General features: G+C 42.5%; 1 protein-coding gene across 1 annotated transcript in view; it reads left to right on the top strand.

The window, feature by feature from the left end:
* LOC144106179 (uncharacterized) overlaps nt 1-24,338 on the top strand; it is a 40,135-nt gene extending 15,797 nt beyond the window's left edge. The window contains exons 5-8 of the mRNA XM_077638917.1: nt 14,228-14,421; nt 17,113-17,155; nt 20,115-20,202; nt 21,705-24,338. Coding sequence (XP_077495043.1) covers nt 14,228-14,421; nt 17,113-17,155; nt 20,115-20,202; nt 21,705-21,794 — 415 coding nt within the window. The 3' untranslated portion in view covers nt 21,795-24,338. The remainder of the gene's footprint in view (nt 1-14,227; nt 14,422-17,112; nt 17,156-20,114; nt 20,203-21,704) is intronic.
* Nucleotides 24,339-24,784: the final 446 nt, after the last annotated feature.

The raw sequence follows: 24,784 nt of genomic DNA, 5'->3' as shown, positions 1-24,784 counted from the left end.
TAAACTTAACGCCATCCTGAACAACCCCCGCATTCTCAACTGGATTTCAAATTTTCTCTCTAATCGGTCTTCTTATGTGTCTTTCAACGGTAGTAATTCTAGAATAGCAGACATGCCCTCAGGAGTTCCACAGGGTTCTGTATTGGGTCGCTTGCTTTTTTTTATATTTATTAACGACTTACCTTGTGACATTACCTCTAACCTACGTCTGTATGCTGATGACTGCGTGTTATATCACAAAATAACATGCCTCGATGACCACTTACACCTTCATAAATCATTCTCAGAATTTAGCTCTTGGCAAATGACATGGCAAATGGCGATTAACATCCGCAAAACCATTGTTATGACTTTCACTAACAGAGCAGCACCTTCCCTATTTACTTACAAAACAAACAACACCCCCATCCAGAGCGTGAATCAATACAAATGCCTTGGTCTTCTTTTGACATCGAACATGTCATATTCCAAACATGTATATTTAATAACCTCAAAGACACTTAAAAGTTAGGATACCTGCGTCGCGCAATAAAAGCTGCTCCTAGAGATATTAAACTACTAATGTACAAGTCGCTAATCCGTCCGCTACTTGAATACGCCTCTCCTGTCTGGAACCCGCTAAACAACGCGAAATTAACCAAATCGAGGCAGTCCAGAAAAAAGTCATTCGCTTTATATACCACGGGTTTGATAGGGATTTCTCGCCTTCCACAGCACTTTCATCACTGGGCCTGCAACTGCTCTCAGCTCGACGAAGGGCTGAGTCTAAAAATTCTGCATTGTATTGTAAACGCATCTTGTCGGACCTCTTCAAATGATTATCTAATCCCAGCTATACCATCTAAAACTAGAAGTCACCACAGCCTAAATATCACTCCTTATTTTGCCCGTACGAACACTATTAAGTGCAGTTTCTTTCCGCGTGCAGTCGAATGCTGGAATTCTTTATCTGGTTCTACGCGCTCTCTTCCCTTAAAACTGTTTTTAGAGGCTATTGAATAGTATTGCCTTTTCTTGCAAGTTTTTTTCTCTACTCACATTGTCTCTGCTGTTCGCCATTGTTGTGATCCTTGTTTCTCTTCGTTGTTTTGTTTACACCCACCCCTGCAATAGCCCAATAGCGCTGCAGTATGCACAAATAAATAAATAAATAAAAATAAAACCCAAACTTGCATTATGAAAGAAACACCGAATAAAGACCGCCGAAGTTTTGAAAATAAAACCGAAAAGTGCAACGCCTAAGTACACTGTGGTACCGCATCCAGGGTACTGACTGCATCAACGCTTTTTAAACTATTCTACCATGCTAAACTTTCAAACCCCTCTCATCTTTAATTTATATAGCCTCGGTAACGCAGTCCTTATGCTCTTGATTACAGAAGCCGGTTGAGACAGGCCATCACAAGTGTTTCAATTCAAGTGTTCGATACTTTCTTAAATGACGGAGGTGCAGAACACTATTTAGTGTGCTACTTCCTTGAGTCTGTTGTAATAAAACAAAATGTTAGCCTTCATGAGCCGTTTATCAGAAGTCGTTCCATATTCCACGAGTTCTCGCATGTAAGCGGCATTCGCGGTGAGGCACAAGTGTGAAAATTAGGCTGCATAATAAATGCGGCCTGGTTTCTGCCCAGGCGCAAATATCGCTTTTAAGAGCGTGAGCTCTTTTTAGCCTGTTCCTATGTTTCCCGCCGTCGGCGTCGTCAGCATCCGCAGCGCGCCTTCCTTGGTTGGGAAGTTTCAAACTGGGCAGAGAAAAACGTCCCTCTCTACATTCAGGCAGAGGTTCATTGGTTTTTTTTTTCACTCTTTCACTATTTTTCTCTTGTCCTGACTTTAGCCAACAATCGTGTAACCTACTCTTGGCAAATTCCTCCGCTTGAAATCTACTTTTCCTTCATGGTCCTTAAACCCAAATGCATTAAATAAATCAGCCCTGCTGCTTTAAACTGTAGGGTGACGCCCTTTACAGAAAAGTATCATGTGTTCAGCTGTTTCCTCTTCCTCTCTGCACGCAACGCACAACGTGTCTATCTCGTAGCACCTCACTCTATATGTCTTAGTCCGCTAAACTCCCATCCTCGCCTCAAACAACAAAGAGCATCCCCTACAATTATCGCCGATATTTTCTCCGGAAATCTCCTCCTCAAATATTGTGCATGTCGTCGGTGCAAATTTCGTCTGCATCCTTGTTTTCCAAAGATCCCCCTTCTTTTCTTGCATCTTTTTCTTAACGGATAATTGCTGAATTGCCCATCAGCTGCTGTCCAGATATCTGCTTGTCAATTTTCTAGTTCGCTTTCTCCATTTCGTATCAACATTACTTATATGCAGGTATCTGAAAACTTTCCTAGCCCACTGCTTTTCCCCCATTTTTCTCAATCGCTCCTCAAATGCTATCTTACTGATAGCTTCTCTGCTCTCGAACGACGCCCATCCCATATCACCCTGTACCCCCTGATTAGATGTATTGTCATGTGCTCCTGAAGCAAGCTTCCCTACGCCGCGTTCTTTGATTTCTAACCTTGCCTGAACATCTGGTCTCATGCACAGGACCGCATTACCGAAAGTTAGACTAGTAACCATCACATCTTTCCAGATCCCTCTTTCCACTTCGTACCTATTGTGATTCCACAATGTCCTATATTTTGTGACAGCTGCGTTCCTATTAGCTTTAGTCATTACATACGTTTCGGGCTCTGTCAGATACTCAGCACAGTCATTTAGCCAGAGCCCAAGATACTTGTACTTAACCACTACTACTAGCGTGAACTCCTGTATTCTATGCTTGTCGCGCTCATCATTAAATGCATTACTGCAGAGTTTTCCTTACTAAACATGAAACCTAATCTATCCCCTTCTCCACGGCAGATGTCTATCAACTTCTGAAACTGATCCTCGTCAGCCATTGGCACTATATCATTCGCGTACAGTAGTCCCGGTAACGACTGTTTGTCCCATTCGCCTTGCTTGTAAAAAGAAAGGTTGAAGCCCTGCCCGCTCCTCTCCTGTTTTGTATGTAACCCTTTTAGGTAAAATGTCAACAACAAAAAAACAGAGGACACCCTTGCCTAAGCGCCCGCTGTATCTCTATAGGCTCTGATGCATTTTCCCATTTCATAAGCACATTTCACTTGCACAAATATATTTTAAAGATTAATTCGTCATCACAGTGAACAATCTTTTTTTATGACGAAAGGGCATCTGCGGCCAAAGAGCGCCATGGGACAAGGTATTTTTCATTTGCTCAAGGAGGTGTCAAAGACCCATTTCCCAAGCATTTCACCCTGATTAAGCCCAGCATTATTGCACCCACCGGTGATACAATGGGGGCAACGGGTACATTGTATCCCACAATGCTCAGCCATTCTTGGAGACAGAACGAAAGTTGAGAAATTCAGATATAATGAAAGAAAGAACGAAAGAAAGAAGGAAAGAAAGAAAGGGAAAGAAAGGAAGAAGGAAAGAAAGAAAGAAAGAAAGAAAGAAAGAAAGAAAGAAAGAAAGAAAGAAAGAAAGAAAGAACGAAAGAAAGAAAGAAAGGAAGAAAGAAAGAAAGAAAGAAAGAAAGAAAGAAAGAAAGAAAAGGAAAGGAAGGAAAGAAGGAAGGAAGAAAGGAAAAGAAAGAGAGAAATAAAGGGAAAAAATAAAAAGAAAGGGAAAGAATGAAGGAAAGAAAGAAAGGGAAAGAAAGAAGGGTAGAAAGAAAGGGAAAGAAAGAAAGGCAGAAAGGGAAAGAGAAAGAAAGAAAGCGAAAGAGAGAAAGGAAGAAAGAATTAAAGGGAAAGAAAGAGAAAGAAAGAAGGAAGGAAAGAGAGAAAGGGAAAGAAAGAAGGGAAGAATTAAAGGGAAAGAAAGGAAAAGAAAGAAGGAATGAAAGAGAGAAAGGGAAAGAAAGAAAGAAGGAAGGAAAGAAACAAAGGGAAAGGGAAAGAAAGACAAAGGAAAATAAATAAAGAAAGAAAGAAAGGGAGAGAAAGGAAGAAAGGAAAGAAAGGAAGGAAGAAAGCGAAAGTAGGAAAGAAGGGAAGAAAGAAAGAGACAGAGAAAGAAAAAAGAAAGAAAGGGAAAGAAAGAAAGAAGGAAGGAAGGAAGGACAGAAAGAAATTGAGCAGCGACGCGAACGCCTCTGACCAAGATTTTTTCTTTCCTTACTAAGCTAAAAAAAATGCTTTTCGAGTGAGTGATCGGAATTAAACGCAATACGCTGTGTGTATACGAAAATTGGCTGTCATAGCCATTTTAAGACTCACTTACACTAGACCCATGGAACGCCAGCGGTCGGTGGGCCGGTCGGAAGCTGCCCGAGCTGACGCACCAGTATGTCACATTATGCGAGCGACGACTGCAACACGACCAGATATCGCCTATCATCGTAGTGTGACAGATTTTGAGCCAGCGACGCCGACGATACCAATCGACGGATGGTCGCTCGACCTGTTTCCGGCAGATCCGAGGCCGAGCAAAAACTGAACACCCGCTGAGGCGACTGCGTGAATAGTCCCACTTGTTTCTGCCTTATCGTATTAGAAAAAAAAAGCGTTACGAATGGCAGCCCACCATATGTTCACCGTTTAACGCTCACCACCGAAGAGCTTATACGCAGAAATGGCAGTTCCCTTACGGCGCGGTTCAAGTGTCCAACGATATACGAGACAGATACTGCGCCATTTCCTTTCCCCAAAACCAATTATTATTATTATTATTATTATTATTATTATTATTATTATTATTATTATTATTATTATTATTATTATTATTATTATTATTATTATTATTATTATTATTATTATTATTATTATTATTATTATTATTATTATTATTATTATTATTATTATTGACGCGCGCGCTCTTTTCTTGCGCGACGAGTGGACCTAGCGAGACCGCAGCATTCGTGCGTGAGATTTCGGCAACTGCGCAGAGTGAATTCACAAGGTTTAGCGAACGAAAATCGCCATCGAGTGTAGCTCCGGCAGCAGGAGCAGTGACCTACATCGCAGTATGCGCGGACATTAAAGGGAAGCTGAAACGGTTCTAAAATTGCATGAAACGCTGTGGTTGGGAAGAAGGGACTTTGAAAATCATGTGTGTAAATTTTATCTCGATTCTGTTCGCAAAATGAGCCGCAATCGCTTGCAAAAAACCCGGCGCCGACACGCCCTCTTCGTTTCCGGAAGCGCCGAATGGGGTGACGGAACTGGCGGAAGTGACGCCATTCACGGGTAGTCTGCCGGCCGTCCTGCTTTGCTTGCTGCTTTTCGGCCCGCGCTTTGGTGAACGACGGATCCATAATTTGCAAAACGCAGTTCTCAAGCCAGCTGAAGCAACGCGCTACGCAGCAACACAGTCGGTGTTGGCCGGAGATCCCGTAGATGACGTCACGACGATCCCGCCCATTAGCGGCGTTCGCTCGGCGCCCTGAGACGCTGGTGCCCGTTTTACTCCAAAAATCAGCTTTTTGCGTTTATTTCCGCCCTTTTCGAATGCGATATTCTGTTTCAGCGTACTAAAAACTATAAAATTCCGCATGGAACTCACTTTTTTCGAAAAGTGCTTCAGCTTCCCTTTAAGCATTGACGAGCAATTCGGATCGAAGGCAGCTCACAATATTTGTTGGCCGCCGCCGCCGCGTGTGGACAATATATTTGCCCGTTTTAATTAGTGCAAGCGTTCGCGGAACATAAGGCTCGATAAAAAAAAATTTCAAATCAAGTATGGGCCTCTTTGGAGAAAGCACATACAATTAGCGGGAAGCGCTGGTCTAACGTGGTGATTACAGCCCGGTTCCTAGCCAGGCGATCCCATCATCAGCTCTTTTTGCTGCGTTATCGCCGTTTGTAAGCAAGTGTTCACAGCAGAAATGTTGCGCAATAGAAGAGAATCTTTCGGATAAGGAGAGCACAGCTTTCTTTTTACTGCCATGCAACCAAGCATCAGATGTGTCTATGCGTTGCTATTTAAACAACTGCCTTAGTGCTATGGTGCGGTCGTTGTAATCGGCGCGTTCTTACAGTAAATGGTTCGCTGTTATCTTGAAAGATTGGTTTAGCTGATATGTTAATTGGTTGCTTCAAAAGCAGGAGAACAAAATGGAGCTGCACATAGTCTCGGCCACCGGAGCAGTTGCACGGCGGGGTAATATGAGTGGGGCGAAATGAAGATGGCGGCGGCTATTTGTCAGTGCGGGCAGTAAGGCATTCGCGATAAACGCCAACGCACCCACGTACGCATGCACGCATCTCTGGCACAGAAACGTTTTTGATTTCCAGGAAACAGCCAAGCAGACCATCAAGATCGGTCACGTGACGCTTTCCAGCCAGGAGAGCTTGAACGTATCTATCCAAGAAAAGCTGGAAGTTTAGAGCTTTTGCCGCTTACTTTCGTGCAGTTTATCAACGTTGTCGGTGATAAAGGTTAGCGTCTCGCGCGATGACTATTGGGATGTTAAATATTGCCGCTAGCTCTCGTGCGCTCTCCATAGTTTCGATTTGAAGTGCTAACTGTGCAATACTAGGGGCACAGATATTGAGCTTCATTGCTAATATCTTTGCGGATGCCGTGGAGAACCGCCCGCACCAAACTCATAGACAACAAATTCATTCCGTGACAGAAACACGTGTCTTCGATGATTTAGGGGCGTGTCGCAGTAAAATTGCCGACTTATAAGAACCGTAGAACGTTCAGTCATGAGCAATATGAGAGGGAAAAAGTTCATTTATTCGTTAGTCAGTTAATATACGTGACAAGCATAGGTTCATCTGTTTTCAAATTAGTTTTCCTCTAAGGCAGGGCAGGATTTTCCAGGGTTCAAATGATTCAAATGAACCATATTACCCCTCCCTCCCTCCCTCCCTCCCTTCCTCCCTCCCTCCCTCCCTCCCTCCAGGAGCTGGACAAAATGGCGCATTTCTTGGTTTGGTTTGCAAAACAGTCATTTTCCTGCTGATTTCCCATGATTGAAAATGAGCTTATATATTGCTATATAGAATGCGTCAAAAAAGCTGTTCGCTTCATCGTATGTTTAATACCAAAGGCTGCTTAATCGTTCATCAGTCGAAATACAGATTTTGCTCTCGCTAGAAAGCCCGTGCATTGCGCAGGGCGATGTAGCGGTCGCAGGTGATCGAGATGATTTACACACTGAGCAGGCAAACTGCCAAATGAGGAGGGATGGTCCAAAAATTTTGGAATGCGGAATTTAGAGGAGCATGGAAAGCAGTTCCGGTTTGATATCTCATTTCGTGCGCTCACAAGAACAAAAACAAAACCACCAAAACTAAGTTGACGCTGATGTTTCTAAAATTATACTGCACTTTCTTGATACCGCAAAGAGCAGTGAAATATTATATCGTATAGAACTCTCCAAGCATAGAAGGAATGGCGTTTTTTTTTCTCCGCTCTTTTTGGGCTTGCGGGTCTTACGGGGACTTGAGAGAGTAATTAAAAGGTTCATGCACAGGAAATAATTACAAGATTAGAGTTTTGCAGCCGACTGCTCGTCTGGCTGCCACAGGGTCTCTCATCTCGGCTACTTGAGCGTGGCATCTTTGCACCTAGCTCGAGAATGAGAATGAGTGTGATGGCGGTTAAATACCGTGCCAGTCGAATACCACTCCCCTCCTAAAAAAATACCCAAATTGTGCCTTTAACAAGACATCATTTTTCAGCTTCTCAAGTTCTTAATAGTGGGCTCTGGATTCTTTGCTCTTCATTATTGATTGATTGATTCGTCATTGAAAAATGTGGCTTGACACAAAGGCATAGTGTACACGCTACCAGTGGATTGCACAATCCCCAGCATAACGCGTATAAGCACAGACCGCCGAGTTGACGTTGTATTTCGAGTGAGGCGTATGTGCGCAGTTCATACGAAGGCGCCTAACACCTGCACCGCGTTCAGCAATCCTTCAAGCAGCGCGGCTCTTATGATGCTCGCAGCGATTAAAGAAAATGAACTGAAAGAAACGGCGTACAGTACTCACGGATTGAAATAGGACATTCGGAGCGCGTGGCCGTCGCTTCATGGAGCGCCGCCCGTAGACGCTCATGGAACCAAGGTGGTGCATTGTGGTATGGCGTGAGAGGGAGAACATCTACAAAGCAGAATTGTTCCTTCCAGTAGCCAATCAGCCAGCCTGTGGTTTACCACATGCCTGCGTGGCACTGCAAGGCTAGCGCTCCGAATGTCCTATTTCAATCCGTGAGTACTGTACATCGACAGACACAAAAACGAGTTCCATCGGTCCCTGCTCGCGAACTGTCCGTAGCCGGAAAGGAGAATAAAGCAGCAACGCACAGAAAGTTGCAGAAGGCTCTGAGTAAAGCGGCGCCACTGTACAGCGGTCGTTTGGTCCAAATGTTGACGTAATTTCTGAGGTGAGCGCGACCGCCGACCAGTGAAACCTTTGCCTCTATGCTCTGAATTCTTCCCTGTTCATTGTACTCGCCGCTGTCTGGTTCAATATGAGGCCAGTCACATCATCTGGGGACCTTAAATGTAAGAGATTCAAAAATAACTGTTGATGTGATTCCGACAAGAACTGCAAGCCATTTCATATATTTGATATGGTGTAACTGACATGGGCTGTTTAAGGTATCTTCTAAGTACCGTATACACGTCTTGTGCGTGTTGTGAAGCAGCTCTTTACGTTGTTTTGTGAAAATTGAGGCACATGTTTCACTTCTTTTTATGTTTTTAGGCTTTCATACGAATATATTGCCATGGACGAGCGAAGATGAAGCAGTAAATGAGAGAACGAGGTGAAAGTTGTGTCGGTTGGACTCTAATGGGAACTTACTTGTGCGCCTGATTTGAACCGATCCGACTTCTGCCTCGTTCTCCCTTCTACTGCTTCATCTTCGCTCATCCATGGCAATATTTATGAGCAATGGCTTATTGTGTACATTCGCTTTGCTTCCTTCTTTATAAAATTGTTATATGCACAAGAATAACGTGCGATTAATTGGTCTGCAACTTTCTCTAACTACCACATCAATTTGCGACACTTCGGCAATGCTCGAGGTTTTTTTTTCTATTTTGCCGCCTTTAGAGTCCTCGGGTTCTGTCCATTCGAGTGAGCGTCGCCGCAATTAACTTTAGTAACGCTGCTTACGGGTATACCCCGTCCCGAAAATATGTGCAAATTACTAACCTAACGTTATATGTTGTAAACCTAGATATCTATATAATAAATTAAATTCCCACTGGCGGGTCCCTGTCCTCCTATAACGTGAACTTCCAAGATAATGGAAAGACATCCATAACATATTGCAAGGTGGCAATCTGTTGACAGCAAGCGGCAGAAGCCTGGACCATATCGGCTGCTCCTCCCTCAGGGATAAGTTTATCACCGATGACTACTTTCTTGGGCAAATTTTCAGTGACGTTCTCAGTTCCCATAATATAACTCAAATTTGTTTTGAGATTATTGCTCAGTCTTGCGCTTATTGAAAATTAATAATAATGTGACGCGCCACGCAGCCACCACGTTGTAAGGAAACGAAGCCACGCGGCGACCAAAGCTCACAGCTTCTCAGCGAAGAGCCTATGTGCAGATTCCGCTCGCTCGATTAGGGATTCCGGTTCTTCTCTCCTTTAGAGCAAGCGCCAGGGGATATGTCCTAAAACCAGTCTGTGATTACATGCTCAATTTTACTATTGCGTCTGGGAGACTCCTTAGTTAATTAAAATTCACATTTTTTTCAAGCACAAAATACAACCTCAACATTGCTTCAATGAGTCATTGTTTCACAGTTGTTTGTCTGTGCAAGGTACCCTGACCAATCCCCCACTGTTAGCTGGTATGTGCCAATCCAACAGAAAACAACAACATGCGAACAACGTTCCCTTTCGTCCCTTCTTCGATCTCCCAGTTAAAAGGACCCCTGTCGTTGCGTCGTCCAGTCTTTCAGCCTATATCCTATAACTACTCTTTTTGCCCTTATAAACACTCCTGTTTCCAAGAATTCACCACCTGCGTCTTTACATGGGCATGTGCCATCTTATTTGAGGTCAAACAACCAACCCCTTGGCGGCCTGATCCATTTCTCCTAGCCTACACCGCCTTCAACTGTAAATAAGCCCCTTCCATCCGCAACAATATTTGGTGGAGGTTGGTTGGGTACGCCGTCCTTGATTCCCTGGCCCTTCGTCGAAGCCAGCGCTTAGATGCTTTGCCACCACTCCTGCCGGAGGTCAGCGTCATGCCCACTCGGGAGGTTCAGACGCAATTTTCTGTCCAACCCAGTTCTCGGCCACATCAGCGAGAACCCTACAGGTTTACCGGTGAATCTGAGAACGACGTTGAAGACTGGATGACACATTATCAACGAGTCAACAAGCATAACCGCTAGGACCCGACCGTTTTGGTTATTGTCCTTTGTTGGAGTGGCACATACACACAGTGAGGGATTGGCCAGAGTGCCTTCTGAGTAATGCCGTGCTATTCCTCGCCGGCATCGCCCTTCCATGGTTTGAGAACCATGAGGACAACCTGACTACTTGGACCCGGTTTGTGAACGAACAATATAGAAAAATACTTCACATCAACTACTTAAACTTCGTAAACATGGTTTGCAGGCTAGGTAACTCTGTACCATGCCACTGAAACAGGAGCTCTCTGGCGATCAAAAGCTCCAATAGGCAATAGTGAAGAAAAAGCACCTTAGTGACACTTTAGAAAAAACAGTGCCTACGCCCTCTAGCGATTTTGCCAGCGAGAAAAGTTAGAGAAGCAATGCGTCGACCACTGAGGCAAGTGGAAGTGGGCAAGCAGACCATGCCCTAAGCAAGGCTGTGCTGAAACAGGCCCAAGCGAGGCACTCCCGTCCATCTCTTTCAAGTAAACTGCCTCTACGAGCATGTTCGAACAAGCAACTTAATCGCACACTGAGATTAAACCTGTTCCTCCAGGAACGAGCTGCCCGACCGAGAAAGACCAGGCATTCCTTTGTGAGGGTCGTTGCATGTCCACTGATCCCGCTGACTGGTTTCCTCTTCCTGCAGCCATTATCAATTTTGGGGTGTACCGAAGCCAGGATGCGTGTGAAAATGCTAGAAACATGAAAGGTTATTACGCTCGCTTGAAGAGGTACTTTCAGCCAACTGACGCAGAATCGAAGTGCTACCAACGCAACCTCAAGCAAAAAATGTTCTAGCTCATCGTACCAAAGGCGAAGTCGTCTTATGCGAACGAATGCTGTACAGTCCTTCTAAGGGATTCATATACTGCTTTCCTTGTACCCTGCTGTCGGCAAGAAAGGACCAATTTTCGGAGCCAGATGGCTTCACTTCGTGGAACAAGGCAAATGCGGAGCTAAATGCACATGAAGAAAGTGAGTGTCACCGACAGTGCGTGCTTTAAATGTGCAAGCGGTGTTCAGTTAGAACATCCATCAGTCGATTCCTTGAAGGGCACTGCTCGAAAGAGGAAACTTAGTAGAGAAATGTACTTCAGTGTGTAGTTGTTGTGTTGTTTCTAGCAGAAAGAAGGATTTTTTTCAGGAGATCCAACGATTTAATGGGATCTTCCCAAATTGGCCACTTTCTCGGATGTCTTGAACTAATCGCCATGACTGATTCTTTCCTTGCATAGGACGCGGCAAAGCATCCTACCTCTTCTCAATCATTGCGGAAGAGCTTGTAGAAGCTCTAGAAACCGAAGTGCGAAAGAAAATCGGCTACGAAATGGCCAGTGTCAAGCACTTCTCACTTTCGATTGATTCTACACCTGATGTAAGTCATAAGGACCAGCTTACAGTGGTCATTAACTACGTGGTTAAGGATGCTACGGAAGAACATCTTTTACCCAATACCAATCACAAATGAGAGCATCTAGCGAAGTCAACGATTGACTTTCTAAAACATCTTGGAGTAAAGTTCCAAGTTTGTTGAGGCCAGTTATGAGACGACGCCAACAACATGGCTGGCAAGTACTCCGGCATGCAGGCGTAACTTTAAAAACTCAGCGCACAAGCTAATTTTGTACCTTGCTCTGCTCACTGAACCTGGTAGGGGCGCATGCTGTATATTCTTGTAGGGCAAGGCGTTAGTTTCTTTCGGGTTTGTGCCACGTATATACGTTTTCTTTGCTGCGTCTACTAATCGCTTGGATTAACTCAAGACTCACTTCAAACAAAACAAGACAGCGGAAAAATCCAAGCAAGTCTCAGATACGCGGTGGTCAGCTCGACAGGATGCAACGGAGACTCTCGAGGCCGCTTCCAAAGGAATCAAAGCCGCCTTCATTGAACTACTCGATGTTCATGACGAGTGAGCAGAAACGAAGCACGAGACAGTCTTTGCTGAAGACAATGACCACGTTGGAAATCGCGCTTATAGCCCAGTTTAGGACAGAGCTTTGCAACGCTTCAACACGACCAGCAGGGCACTTCAGAGTCCAACACTCTAAATGAATTCTTCCGTAAAGTAAAAGAAATCGTTGCGTGATTTTGTATCCATCTTAAGAGAGAGGTTGAAAATCTTGCGAAGGAAGCGTCGGAGAATGCTTCGTAGAAAGCAAGCGAAAACAACGGACAAGATACGACAGCGCTCAATGTACAAGCCCTCTAGAGCCACAAAATTCTTCAGCTAAATTTTGCTGTGAAATTCGTCTTGATTGACAATCCCCAGCACGCCCTCATAGCTCGCTTGAGAGCTTACACTGAAGTCTGCTCGCAGTTTGCTGTTATTGCTGATTGGAACAGGTTTTCCTCAACACTGCGGCGGATTCAGGCAATGGAGCTTATGAACAAGCGTCCTGACCTGCGGGGAACATTTGCCGATGAGCTTGAGCAGTTTATTTCTTTTACGAGCAACGTGCAACGAAGGCTGTTGTTTTGTGACAGACATGCTGAAAAGACATGCTTTCTGACAGACATGCTTGAAGTGTCAGTCCCTGATGTTCATGTTGCTATTCGGATTTTCTCGTGCTTGATGGTCACAGAGTGCACCGGCGGACGATGATTCAGCGAGTTAAAATTGATCAAGAAGAGACTTTGATCAACGATGGCCGACAGATGCCTCGGCAATTTATCTCTGCTATGCGTGGCGAAATTCTCAGGCGGGTCAACGTTGATGATGTAATCAACAAACTGTCCCAGCAAAAGGCAAAAAAAGTTTGTAGAAACGGAAATGCTATTCTTTGTTTGCCTAAAAATCGGAATGAAAAGAGCCAACATGTTATGGTAAAGACGCCGCATTTAACGCTGTATTTCTGTTAAATTTGAGCATACATTTTCTTCGTTGTGTAAAAATGAAAAGTTTCTGTAAAAACGTAAATTTATTTTTCAATTTAAATGCAAGAAACGCATGTGCATTATGGAAGTGCTTCTTTTTCTTTTAAAAGTGGTAAATATGTGTAAAAATGTGTATACGTATTTAAAAGTGGACACTCTGTGCAAGAAGTTAAGTGCATATTATGGATAATTTGAGCCATTATTTATAAAACTTTATTTTTGAATGAATTCAGTACTGATATAATTTTTTAAAATCACCTTGTCGAAAATATTTATGGTAATAAACATTGTTTGTTGTGCTTAAGTCATCATATAGGGTACAATATCGCAGTTTAATAGACACATTACTTTAGAAAAGGTTAAATTCGTCTTCCTAAATTCACAAAACAGTCAGATGGTTGGGAGAGTATCTACAGTAAGAATTTCAAAACAGCTTTTGAACAAGACCCATCTGTCTGCTTCGGTTGTGCTCACACGCAGCCAACCACCTTGCGCTGCCGAAATTTACTCTTCGAGAAATTTATTTTTCACGAATGCGCCTGCTGATTTTTGAGGGATGATTTTGTGCATGTCCTGGCCTTTCATAGGGTAGTTGAACTGCGATGCAATCCGCGCGCGTGATTTACGGGAAGGTATAATCACAGGCAATGTTCATAAACAGTCCGCCGATTCTTCTAGTAATCATGGTGTGTATTCTCTGCAGCAAATTCTGAAGCGCTTCAAGTCTCATAATTGACAAGGGGGGTGGGTGATAGGCGGCCTCAATTTTTTTTTTTAACCAGGCTTCACCACTCTAATCCGGACCTGTTCAAGGCGTATAACATCCGAAAATCATTCTCAGTTTCAGTACTAAAGTAACAATAAAATTCACGGTTTTCTACAAACGTTTGTTCTCTCGGTAGTCATGACGTTTGTACTGAGGTAACCAACTGCAGACAAGCAAATATAAAACAACAATTGCCTGAGTGTCCGCATTTCTCTCTGTGCGCAGGAAACTTGAAGAAGAGGTGGAAAAAGTCCTCCAAAGGAATGATGCCTACAGCGATGAAGTGCTACGCTATGTTAGGGCCGCACTCAAAGAGCTCGCAGTGAGCACAACACAGCATTTTAAGCACCTCAAGGCTGAAGACCTTGAATCGAAAGGAGTGCCGCCGGTCATCGCACGTATACTAATAAAAGAATTCGGTAAGCAGTGTAAACTACATTCCTTCATGCAACTTTTGTTGAGACAAATAGTATGATACTCATCAAGATGATACGCAGTTGCTCTTTCAGCAGAAGCAAGACCCGGGGCTACGTGCTCCTAGCTAAGTATGCAAGGCTGGTATTATAGTTTCAGAGCATTTTTCAAAACAAAGGAGCCCAGTGCGTTCATTCTGTGTCATGCTGTGTGGCTCTTCTTGATCGCAAACGTTCCACATGTCTCGAAACTGAGATCACCTCCTGCATTCACTCCACCGAAGCTGGTGACCTTAACGAGTACTACAAGTGTCTCACTCCAAGGCTTTGAAGACGGCTGTTGAGCTCTTTACTTTTTCACAAAGGTTGTACCTCTACCGAAGCCTGAGGATAATCTGTACACACGGATGAAAACTTGCCCGCTGGGAACGAGGCAGTGCTGCCTGAAATCAGCTAAAGAATATCGTTCTCGCGCAAATGGTATTTTCTCAGTATTACAGTTGGAGAAACTCCCTGTAAGCAAAAAGGTTGTTTCCAGTTATCTTCAGTTCAAATAAGGGGTTCATTTGAAGTGTCAGCGTAAGCTTTTGAAGTGTCTTGTTATGGCTACGGCAGCGTGGTCCTCTCAAGAGGGTAATTCCGAAAACGACACCAGCAAAGGTACGTCCTAGAAAGTGTGATAGGCGCGTTGTCTGTGCGCGTGTCTATGCGATGTTTGCCTTTCTCATATGTTTAGTTGTTAAAACCTTTGAATTTTTATTTAGCAAACAAAGTTGACACAGGCGAGCTTTGCACTGCTGCGAACACATACACACCGCTCTAGCTCGCACAGAATAATCCTTCGATCCATTGAATACTGCGCCGAAAGCATTTGGAAGATTATTTGCTAGTCGAGCATCACCTTGAATGAAAGGTGAAGTTCTTGCTGCAGCTAATACAGAAGCCAATGCCCGTCAAACGTGCAATTTGCGTGCGGATTACGTTAGGAGAAAAACTGTCCCGCCGAAAACCGGGTATCTCTGCATAACACCTGTGTAAGCTCGTCCTAACGCTTCAGCGTTTAAACCTAGTTGTCGAAATATTCGTGAATAGTATTCCAGCCAATCGTGAGGCTTGTTTAGAGTAAAATAAAAAAGCCGAAAGCCGTGGTTAATGCGGTGAGAAATGCATCTGTGGGATATTTAGAGGAAAGTTAATTAGCCCAATTTTTGCATTTTTCGCTTGTGGAATTAACGAGAAATGGTACAAAAGAGTAGAATAATCTCCCAACAACTTCATTTAGCCTAAGCCTCAATATACGCTAACAGCCCGCTGACATTTTAAACCCTGTAATGTTAGCATTAGTCTACTAATTAAGTTCTATGCCTTCAACGATGCCAAATCGATTGCATAAAGAGGGAATTGATGTAATATATCTCCCTGCTATTGTCTTTCATAAATTTTATCTTTAGTGTAACCTGGCTTGTACCGCTATTCTAGATTTATATTATTTTATGTTTTCGCACCTGCCTTTTCATGTGTGCGTTCTTAAAGGGGTGTAAATTACTGAGTAGACCTGCCAGTCTCGTGAGTTTTTTATTACGTGTTTTGCTCGAATGTGAAGTGGCAAAAATGAAATAACTTAAGACTCAGATCATTCTTGGCGTTTAATATTTTTTTTTGTCTCTACATTGTTCGTGCCCATGTTCTCAGTGGAGGAGGTTAAAAATTTAAGGTGTTCAAATCTTTTTTTTTCGTAATTACCCAATAGTTGCAGTGAACGTAAAGGCTGAAGGTTTCATTTAATTTGCAAGCACGAAATATGTTGAAAGCGATATTTCAGGCGCAGTGGCGCACCAAACTAGCGAATTTATCAATACGGTTGTAACAGATGACGCCAGTTTGAGTAGGTTGGCACTCGCTGCATGGAACCACAGGTGGCGTTTCCTTCCACATTGACAGAAAAAGGATGGAGTAATATCCTTATCATTTCCAATGCTTACGCCGGGTGCCTTCGCTCTACCACACTGATCCAAAGTTGAAGGGTTCAACTCAATATCGTAACTATTATTCTTCACAGATTACTTCTAGTGCCTTACTTCTGCCCTTCCACCTGTGCGGCGGCAGTATCTCTAAAGCAGTAGATTGGATCGAAACGAGTCGATAAACAGGTAGCATTTTTAAATTAGGAAGCGCTGTGCAGGTTCAGTGCCACGGCCGACATGAACTTGAATATGTCACCGGTGGCGCCTTTCTGCGGCCGAAAACGAAGGGCGGCAGAGTGGGGCGAACGGGTCACTAAGGCCAATATTTGAAGAGGAAAGTTGTATGAAAGCGTGTCAATTAAGCGATGGAACCTGAGCACTTTGCTCGGCTTGAAGAGGAATGGCTACTGGCAATAACGAAAATGCAGATTACGAGCCTCTTTGATAACTAATCATTCATTTTAAACATGCATCATCATCTTCACTCTAAGAACACAGAGGTTCTACAAGGAAGTGACGTAAGACAAGGGCGCTTACTTTCTTGCCATCTTCTCCTGTCCCGCCTTCAGCCTTTCCCCCTTCGGTTCTTCTTGGCGCGACCGCTTAAAACCCTCTTGGAGCATGCGTCGGGCTCTCAGTGCATTATCTGTGTGTTTCTCTTTTGGCCGTAATAAAATGCATCCCGGGACAAAAAGATTACGCGGGACTTTTTGAAATGCTTTGTTTCGCGTAGGACCAACACGCGATGAGTCCAGGAGCTCGGGCAAGGAGAATGGGTAAGCTGTGTCCGCCATTTTTCAGCCGACACGCGCATTAGTTCCATAAATTTAACGGCCTACGCATGTTTCAGCCTTTCTGGCAGCGTTAAAGCAAAAAACTCTTGCTCCAAAAATACATCGGGGCAATACACAGACTCTTCCGAGAGGCTTACTTCGAGAGTGAGGCGGAAGGCGACACGTTACAGTCTCGTTTAGTATAGTTTCTCTTCCGTATAGTTATGAAACTCGCATGGGACGTGGCGGGTCAGCATAAAGTTTTAACTTGTTCTTGAAGCTAGAGTACGTATTTAGTGAAGAAGTGATCAAGAGACAATGGTAAGAGAAGTGCGAAATCTAACCAAAAAGGTTGCCAAGTATTAAAAAAATAACTTTTTTGCGTGTTATTTCAAAGCCCCGCATCATCGTGCACGAACAAGATTCAATGTCTCACAGGCGTGCGCATGAGTTGTCTTAGTGGAAAAAATAATTTTCTGAAAAGCAGAGCAGTAAACGACTTCGCCCCGTTTTATTCCTCTTCGCTAGTGTAGCTCTATTCTTTTGAACAAAAAAGCTGAAAATAAACATCAAACAATCTGATTTTCTTTCGGTATATCTAGATCTTTGCTAACCGCGACCTTTCATTCTTCATTTCACGGTTTTTTTTAATCAAGTTCCAGAAGCTGTCTAAATATCACGAATAACGGTGTTTGTTTTCACTTTCTGAAATACAGCGTTACAGTTCTACACTTAATAGAATGACGAAGCCGAACAGGTTTTCCTAGAATTGTTGCTTTTGCGAGAATCAGCGTAAAGGGTCTGATCAATCATGACAAAGCCTCCCGATGGTGATTACATAGACCACAAGATCCCGTACACGTACAAAGATTACTTTTTTGTAGCGCTCCTTGCGCCTGTGAAGTCTTCCTTTAAGCAGCCTTCAAAGTCTGAATTTCTCAAGAAATGCGTGCAAAGGGAAAAACAAAACAAATTCCTTCTTAGACAGTGTTTTTTGAGATTGTGCTCTGAATAATGCATAGCTTGGTCTTCAAACACTGAAAATAGCTACAGTGGATGGTGTGCTGATGTTTAATGGTTGCAACATCTTCCAAGTCATCATGTTTAGGTAATTTAGTGTTCCTATAAGATGCTGCACCATGCAGTCGCTGTGTGTAACTGACTGGCGAAAAGTTATCTTTGCGGAGAGCGGTTTCACAAATGGACATATTTCCGCAACGCCTTGGGATGTTTATTAGCTCACAGAAAGCAAGGCGGCAAGCAAACAAGAGACATTACTCATTGTCGCGTCGGCTACCTAGCAGGTGTCTGTTGAAAATATACATCAAAGATACTTTCGTTGAAAATAATTTTGAGGCAAATTTTTTTTCTTCACTTTAGAGGCAATTATCTCGAAACTTCGATTTTTACTTTCGAACTATTTTCGCAGGAGCCGAAAGTGCTACAATCCTTATTTCCTTCTCAGTAACTAATAAACAGACAAGAAGCCTTGCAGCAGGAAGCATTGTATTGTCAGTGTGATTTTATATTACCTACTGCGTATTACCAAAGTAGATAAAGAAATAAAGTATGGGTATTGAGAGAGTTTACTAGCACTGAATATTTACGATTCAAATGAGTCGCAAAATTTGTCGCACTCAGCATGAAATCGAAAAAACACAAGTAAATTGCCCTGTTATAGTAGAAATATGCTCTGCTAAAATGGACAGCACGGTCCGACTCCAATGATACCAATGTGACTGCTCTAAATAAAGCAGATCCCGAAAAACAGCGTCACGAAAATCGCCCAAAATACGTGGGAAGTATAGGGCCCACCATACCCGGAGAACTGGAAATGATTTTTTAAAAGGGTCAGGACATGGAAGGTTGCTGCCTCTGCATTAGGCTGCAGAAAACCCCGTGTATAGTACTGCTCAGACACTCGCTCTCATTTTCTAAAAATTCAGTTGTCTCAAGTGCCGCTCTATTTTCTCAGCACAATCTTTATTCAGCGAGAATATTAAAGGAACAAAGATTGCTTCGCCACACAAATGAGCGTTAATCATTATGTTTATACTGACGATGTTCCAGGAATGTAAGCAATATACGTACATTAAGTAACTGATATTCTGTGAAATTACTTCGTCTCAAGCTGAGAGCGAAAGCGCGGAAAGCCTCTTAATTAATGTGAGTTGAGCGAGAGGCTCAGTGACGGTGGGAAATACTGTTCATGGGGAAGACAGGGGATGGTGGTGGGGAGAAGAACGGAAAATTCGAAAGTGTGGGTGATTGAACGCTTTATGTGAAATCCAGCAGATCATCCGAGGCTGCGCTGAGCTTCTGCAGTAGAATAATGGCGTAGGCATAAAAAGATCTCTTAAAGTATATGGTATCTGTCGTGTTAATTTCCACGTAAAACTTAATATGGTTTACGAGTTTGCTTTGTGGAATCTAGTGGAGCATACGTTAACGTCGTACACATTAACAACAAGCGGACTGCCTGCATTAAAAAAGATTTGGTGGAAGAAAATATGTGCTCACGACTTGTACTAGCCCACATTTTCAGTGAAAGATCTTGACACGAGAGAGCGAGAAAAACAGCTGGCGATAGAACAGGAATAATACATGCAATGATTAAACTAGGAGAGGTAAACGCCACAGATTACTGGCTCTCCGCTACATGGTGGCATCCTTGCTGTAAACGGTGAACCGAACGGAAATAAGCCCACCTGTTACTGTGGACGCCAACATCCGGACAACATTTAGTGCGGCTCAGTGCAAACACAGGTAACAGAAAATCCGCCTGGAAGGGCGCAGATGAATATTGCGGGAATGCTTGAAAACTGCAGACGTATGGTGACAGGATTCCGTGCAGAAGAGGCCTAACCTGAGATCGTAGAGAGGGCCTAGTTCCGCAGTTGACTAGAGTGACATTATTGTGATGATGCTAATAACGTTATTAATATATTTTCTTTGACTGCAGATTCTGGGAAAACTTCCGCAAGTTTTATGAAAGCCCACACTTTCCTGCCGTCCTTTCGTTTGCTGAAAATATGATGAAAATGGTGCTTGTAAGTGCAAAATATATAATCGCATATTGAAATTAGTATACGCTGTGTGAAGAATTTCAGGTTTCATGGGTGAGCGTAGTCCAATTGAAGGCTTAAGGCTAGTAGTGACTTTTCCGTATGCGTCAGGTGGTTATATAAGAACATATAAGTGCTTGGCTGTTTCCCACAATTTCGCTATTTTGGCGTAGCCATACACAGCAGCTATAGAAACATCTGAAATAAGAGCTCAGCACTTTACATCTGCTTTTATCCGCCCATGTCTAAAATCTACAGTAAACTGACGTAATAGTTGGGCCTACCATTTTCTTATAAATTCGAAGTTATGTAACCGCGGTTCAATTGTTTTGCTTGTCTATGCAAAGGCTCCAATTCGTAAATTTCTGCTCTAAGCATAAGATCAGTACGTGATTTCTGTTGCACAACGCAACACAGATATCTTTGTCTAATGGGTAGGCTGTTGAAATGCCGTTGCTTCGACCGAGTAAACGGAAATGTATGCTATATATATATATATATATATATATATATATATATATATATATATATATATATATATATATATATATATATATATATATATATATATATATACATATATATATATATATATATATATATATATATATATATATATATATATATATATATATATATATATATATATATATATATATATATATATATATATATATATATATATATATGTGTGTGTGTGTGTGTGTGTGCTTATAACTTGCTTTTTTTTCTGGTAAGAGATCTGTGTCGTCCCAAAGAATGAATCGTGCTCTTGTACTAGTCATCGAAATGTCTCAGCTAAAGCGTGGGAGGAATTAAGATTGTAGATTTGCGATTAAAAGAGTGAAATACGTGCGGTTAAAAACAAGGCCATTTTTCTGAATTTGTAAAGGTAAGAAAAACTATTAATTAGAGCTAAAATGCGCTGTGTTAAAACCTGCTTTAGGGTTCATGAATACCTCTGCAGTACAAAACGTGGCGTCGGTTGTAATGCATAATTAAGAGCCGAAGCACTTCTCTCCTGTGCACTGCGCTCTAAACGCCCAAATTCCTGGAACCTGATACGCTTCGTGCAGCCCCGCGACGCATGGGCGTCGGGATAAGAAAGCTCCTCTCTTATTTTCCTGGCAGACACTCAGGACGAAAGAGGCTAGGAAAGAGTTTAGATGAAGAGCTTGATCCGCAGTGGTCGCATTTCGATGCAGGAGAAATGCTACAGCCCCGTTTGCTGAGATGTCAGTGCACGTTAAGAGCCCCACGAGGTGGAAATCATTTGGAGTATTCCTTTACGTTGTCCCTGAGAGCCTTAGTCACCTTGGGACGTTAATCCTATAAGGCGAAACCAAATGTACTATATCCTATCAGAAGACCCATTCAGACCTATACACACTTTTAAATGGGGCTGTTTTTTTTTAACTGAACTGGAATAATGGTGGCAGATTTATTGAGGTTGAATATAATGATAGTGCATTTTTTTTCCAATGCAGGAGGTGCTCAAACATCAGAGACACGCTTCAACTGACACCAGCGATAAAGATGAAGGCAAAGAAGAGGCAGGCAAGGCTACAGCTGGCTGATGATGAACCCCCCAACTTTCTGCTTTACTCGAAAAGCTGCTTGACCTTCACCTTCGACAAACATTTCGCCAATAGTGGTGTTTCTTCGCCATGCCAAAGCGTAGGCTGCTAGTGTGTTTAAGGAAAACGCTCTTCCTTGCAACTCATGGTAGGGGCATTAGTTGTGAATACTCTGCCGCCTCCGCCTATTCCCGCCGCAGTCGGCAAAATTGCGGTCGGGTGACTTATGTGCATGCAAATCATATTATGCGGTGGCTGGACGAAGCAGTGCAGGCACAGAAAGAGCCTGCTTTCACACCGAACGCGTAAAGGTTGATGACGCCTAAACCTCTTCCCTCATTGGCTGATCGCAAGTTTTACGTTATAGCGTGTACAGCTCGTTCGGTCGAAAAGCCATCGTCATAGTTGTAGTTCGCACCGCGTGCCGGAAATAATCGGAGGCTGCATAAAAAAATCGTATCATGGTAATTTTTCGTTCTAGTGATTGTTTATTGATTGGTGTGGGATAGGCGATGACCAGTTACTAAAATCATTGTAAATAATTGATTACTTAAAGGAATGAAAATATTAAAACAAGAGGTTAAAAGGCGTCAAAATGCCCAGAATGAAAATGCAACGCTTGATTATGATAATTAAGAAAATTTAGAGTGCGTAATGGATGAAATAAATATTGGAAACAATTAAAAAAATTCACAGGACGGTTACGACAGCGAAACGCTATGTTCAGCGATAGCTGTTCAAGCGTTTAGTTTTGGCGATGTATTCCTGGCGCACTGGTGCAGTGCTCAAGTGATGCACCCCTGCACTGGCAGGCGGCTGTTCCAAATAGAGCCACCCGTAGGCTTATGCACGCCAGGTTGACTGGCGCCGGACGACTACGACGCGAAAGCCAGTGACGGGCACCTAAAAGCTTTCAAACCTGTTCAAAGGTTCAAAAAAGCGTTCAAAAGCATCAAACTGCACAAAAAGGAAAGAGTAACCCACTACGATATCGTTGCATGCTTTTAAGGCGGAACTTAAGTTCCCCTCCAATTTTTTTTTAATACAGGTAGTCTTGTGAGCACAGTCCATGGGGTTATCATTATGATATGGGGTATGATTATGAAGCCATAGATATGCGTCGTGCTGTATAATGAAACAAAGAAATAATTTGTTGGAGAATTGCCCCAAACATCTGGATGAGTTAAAATTTAAGGAGTTTATAAAATTTTTGACACTAAAGTTAATGCAGAATTAAGGAAAGATAAACATGACTACTATAGTCGTAAATTTCTGAGCGCAGATCAAGCGCAAAAAATTTAGGAATGTCGACAAGGAAGTCACGAATATGACACCTGACTTCACTTGCCTCTCTCAGTTTAATATTCGGCGTGAAAAACTGCTTGATATTGAACTGTGTGAAAGATTCAATAAGCATTTTTGATGCTGTGGGATAGATGAAACGAGGGATAACCCAGTTTTGAATGCAATCAGTTGCACGGAAACACGTACACACTGTACGATTTTCCTCTACGCTACTGACGAATGCGAGAATGTCCACATTATTGACTCTTTAAAGACCAATAGTGCTCCAGGTCCTGACGATATTAAGCCAGAGCCAAATAAGTTCACACCCCCTATTCTTGCCTCCCCGCTTGCTCACACGTACAATTGCATCCTGCGCAGCGGACTCTTTCCAGATGAACTTAAAATCGCACGGGTAACAGTAATACAGAATGGCGGGTCAAAACATCATCTTAATAACTTCCGTCCCGTATAACTGTTAAGTATCTTTGCAAAAATGACAGAATGCCTTGTACACAGAATACTTGCTGAAGATGTAAATGATTTTCAGTTAATCTCTCCAAAGCAGTTCTGCTTTTGCAAGAACAAAGCGATTCAAGTAGCAGTAATTAAAAGTAAAGAAAAGGTCATTGAAAATATCGAAAAGATGCTTTATGTAACCGCTATCTTCGTTCATATCAGAAAGGCCTTTGGTTCTGTTAATCATGGTATACTGCTAAGCAAGATAAACAGTAAGCACACATGCATGGTATTCGGGGACACGCCTAAAATCTAATACAAAGTTATTTAAGTATTCGAAAGTAGTTCGTTAAACTGGTTGATTATGTATATGAACTGAAACCCATCAACAAGGGAATACGACAAAGTTCACTTTTAGGTCCCCTTCTTTTTTTGTTCTTTATATTAGTGATATTGAAACTATTCCTTTCACTCTAGACATTCTATTACAATTAGAAGCCGCAGCGAACACTTGGCTGAATCTATTATCAAAATGGCTTATTCTTACTCATTTGCGAACAAAAACAAAATATATCATCCCCAGAGCAAGAAACGCACCCATTGGCGGGGAGATTAAACTCAACTTCCGCAATGAAAATATTCAGCGAGCAAAAACTATGAAATTCCTTGGTGTGTAGTTTGAAGAGTGTCTGAGCTGGAATTAACATGTGAATCATCTAAAACAAAGGTTGTCGAAAATTTGAGGCGCATTGTATGTATTGTGTGTATGCTATGAAAATAGTATAAATCAGTTTCATTTGTGAACTATTCGGGTGAAGGTTTATTTATCTCTTCTTTGTAAACACACGCTACCGCCATGTATTGGGTCTCCTGGGCCAATTCAGCTCATAGCTTTTAGCTCAGGAGACCTTTCCAAGTTCTGGAAAAAATAAAATATGTATGTCTGTATTGTAAAAGGTGAAAAATTTCATTCCTTGCAAATATAGATTAAATATATATTATGAAATGATACAATCTCATTTAAACTACTGTCTTTTGATAAGGAAGAAAACAACGCTTTACAACACGCAAAAATTAATTATCATTCAAAATAAAGCCATTAGAGCTATATAAATCCGAAATTACAACGAAAGCACGAGGTATTTTTTTTAATTAGCGGTGGCATAGCTCTGCTTTGCCCAGTATACGTAGCGAAAGCTGCCGCAGCGAGCAAGGCTTCTCTTCCATGGCTCGCAACTAACGGCCGA

The sequence above is a fragment of the Amblyomma americanum genome, chromosome 10 (assembly GCF_052857255.1).
Source record: "Amblyomma americanum isolate KBUSLIRL-KWMA chromosome 10, ASM5285725v1, whole genome shotgun sequence".
In the NCBI taxonomy this organism is placed as follows: Eukaryota; Metazoa; Arthropoda; class Arachnida; order Ixodida; family Ixodidae; genus Amblyomma; species Amblyomma americanum.
The sequence above is the reverse complement of the archived record's forward strand: the minus strand, read 5'-3'. Positions and strand labels throughout refer to the sequence as shown.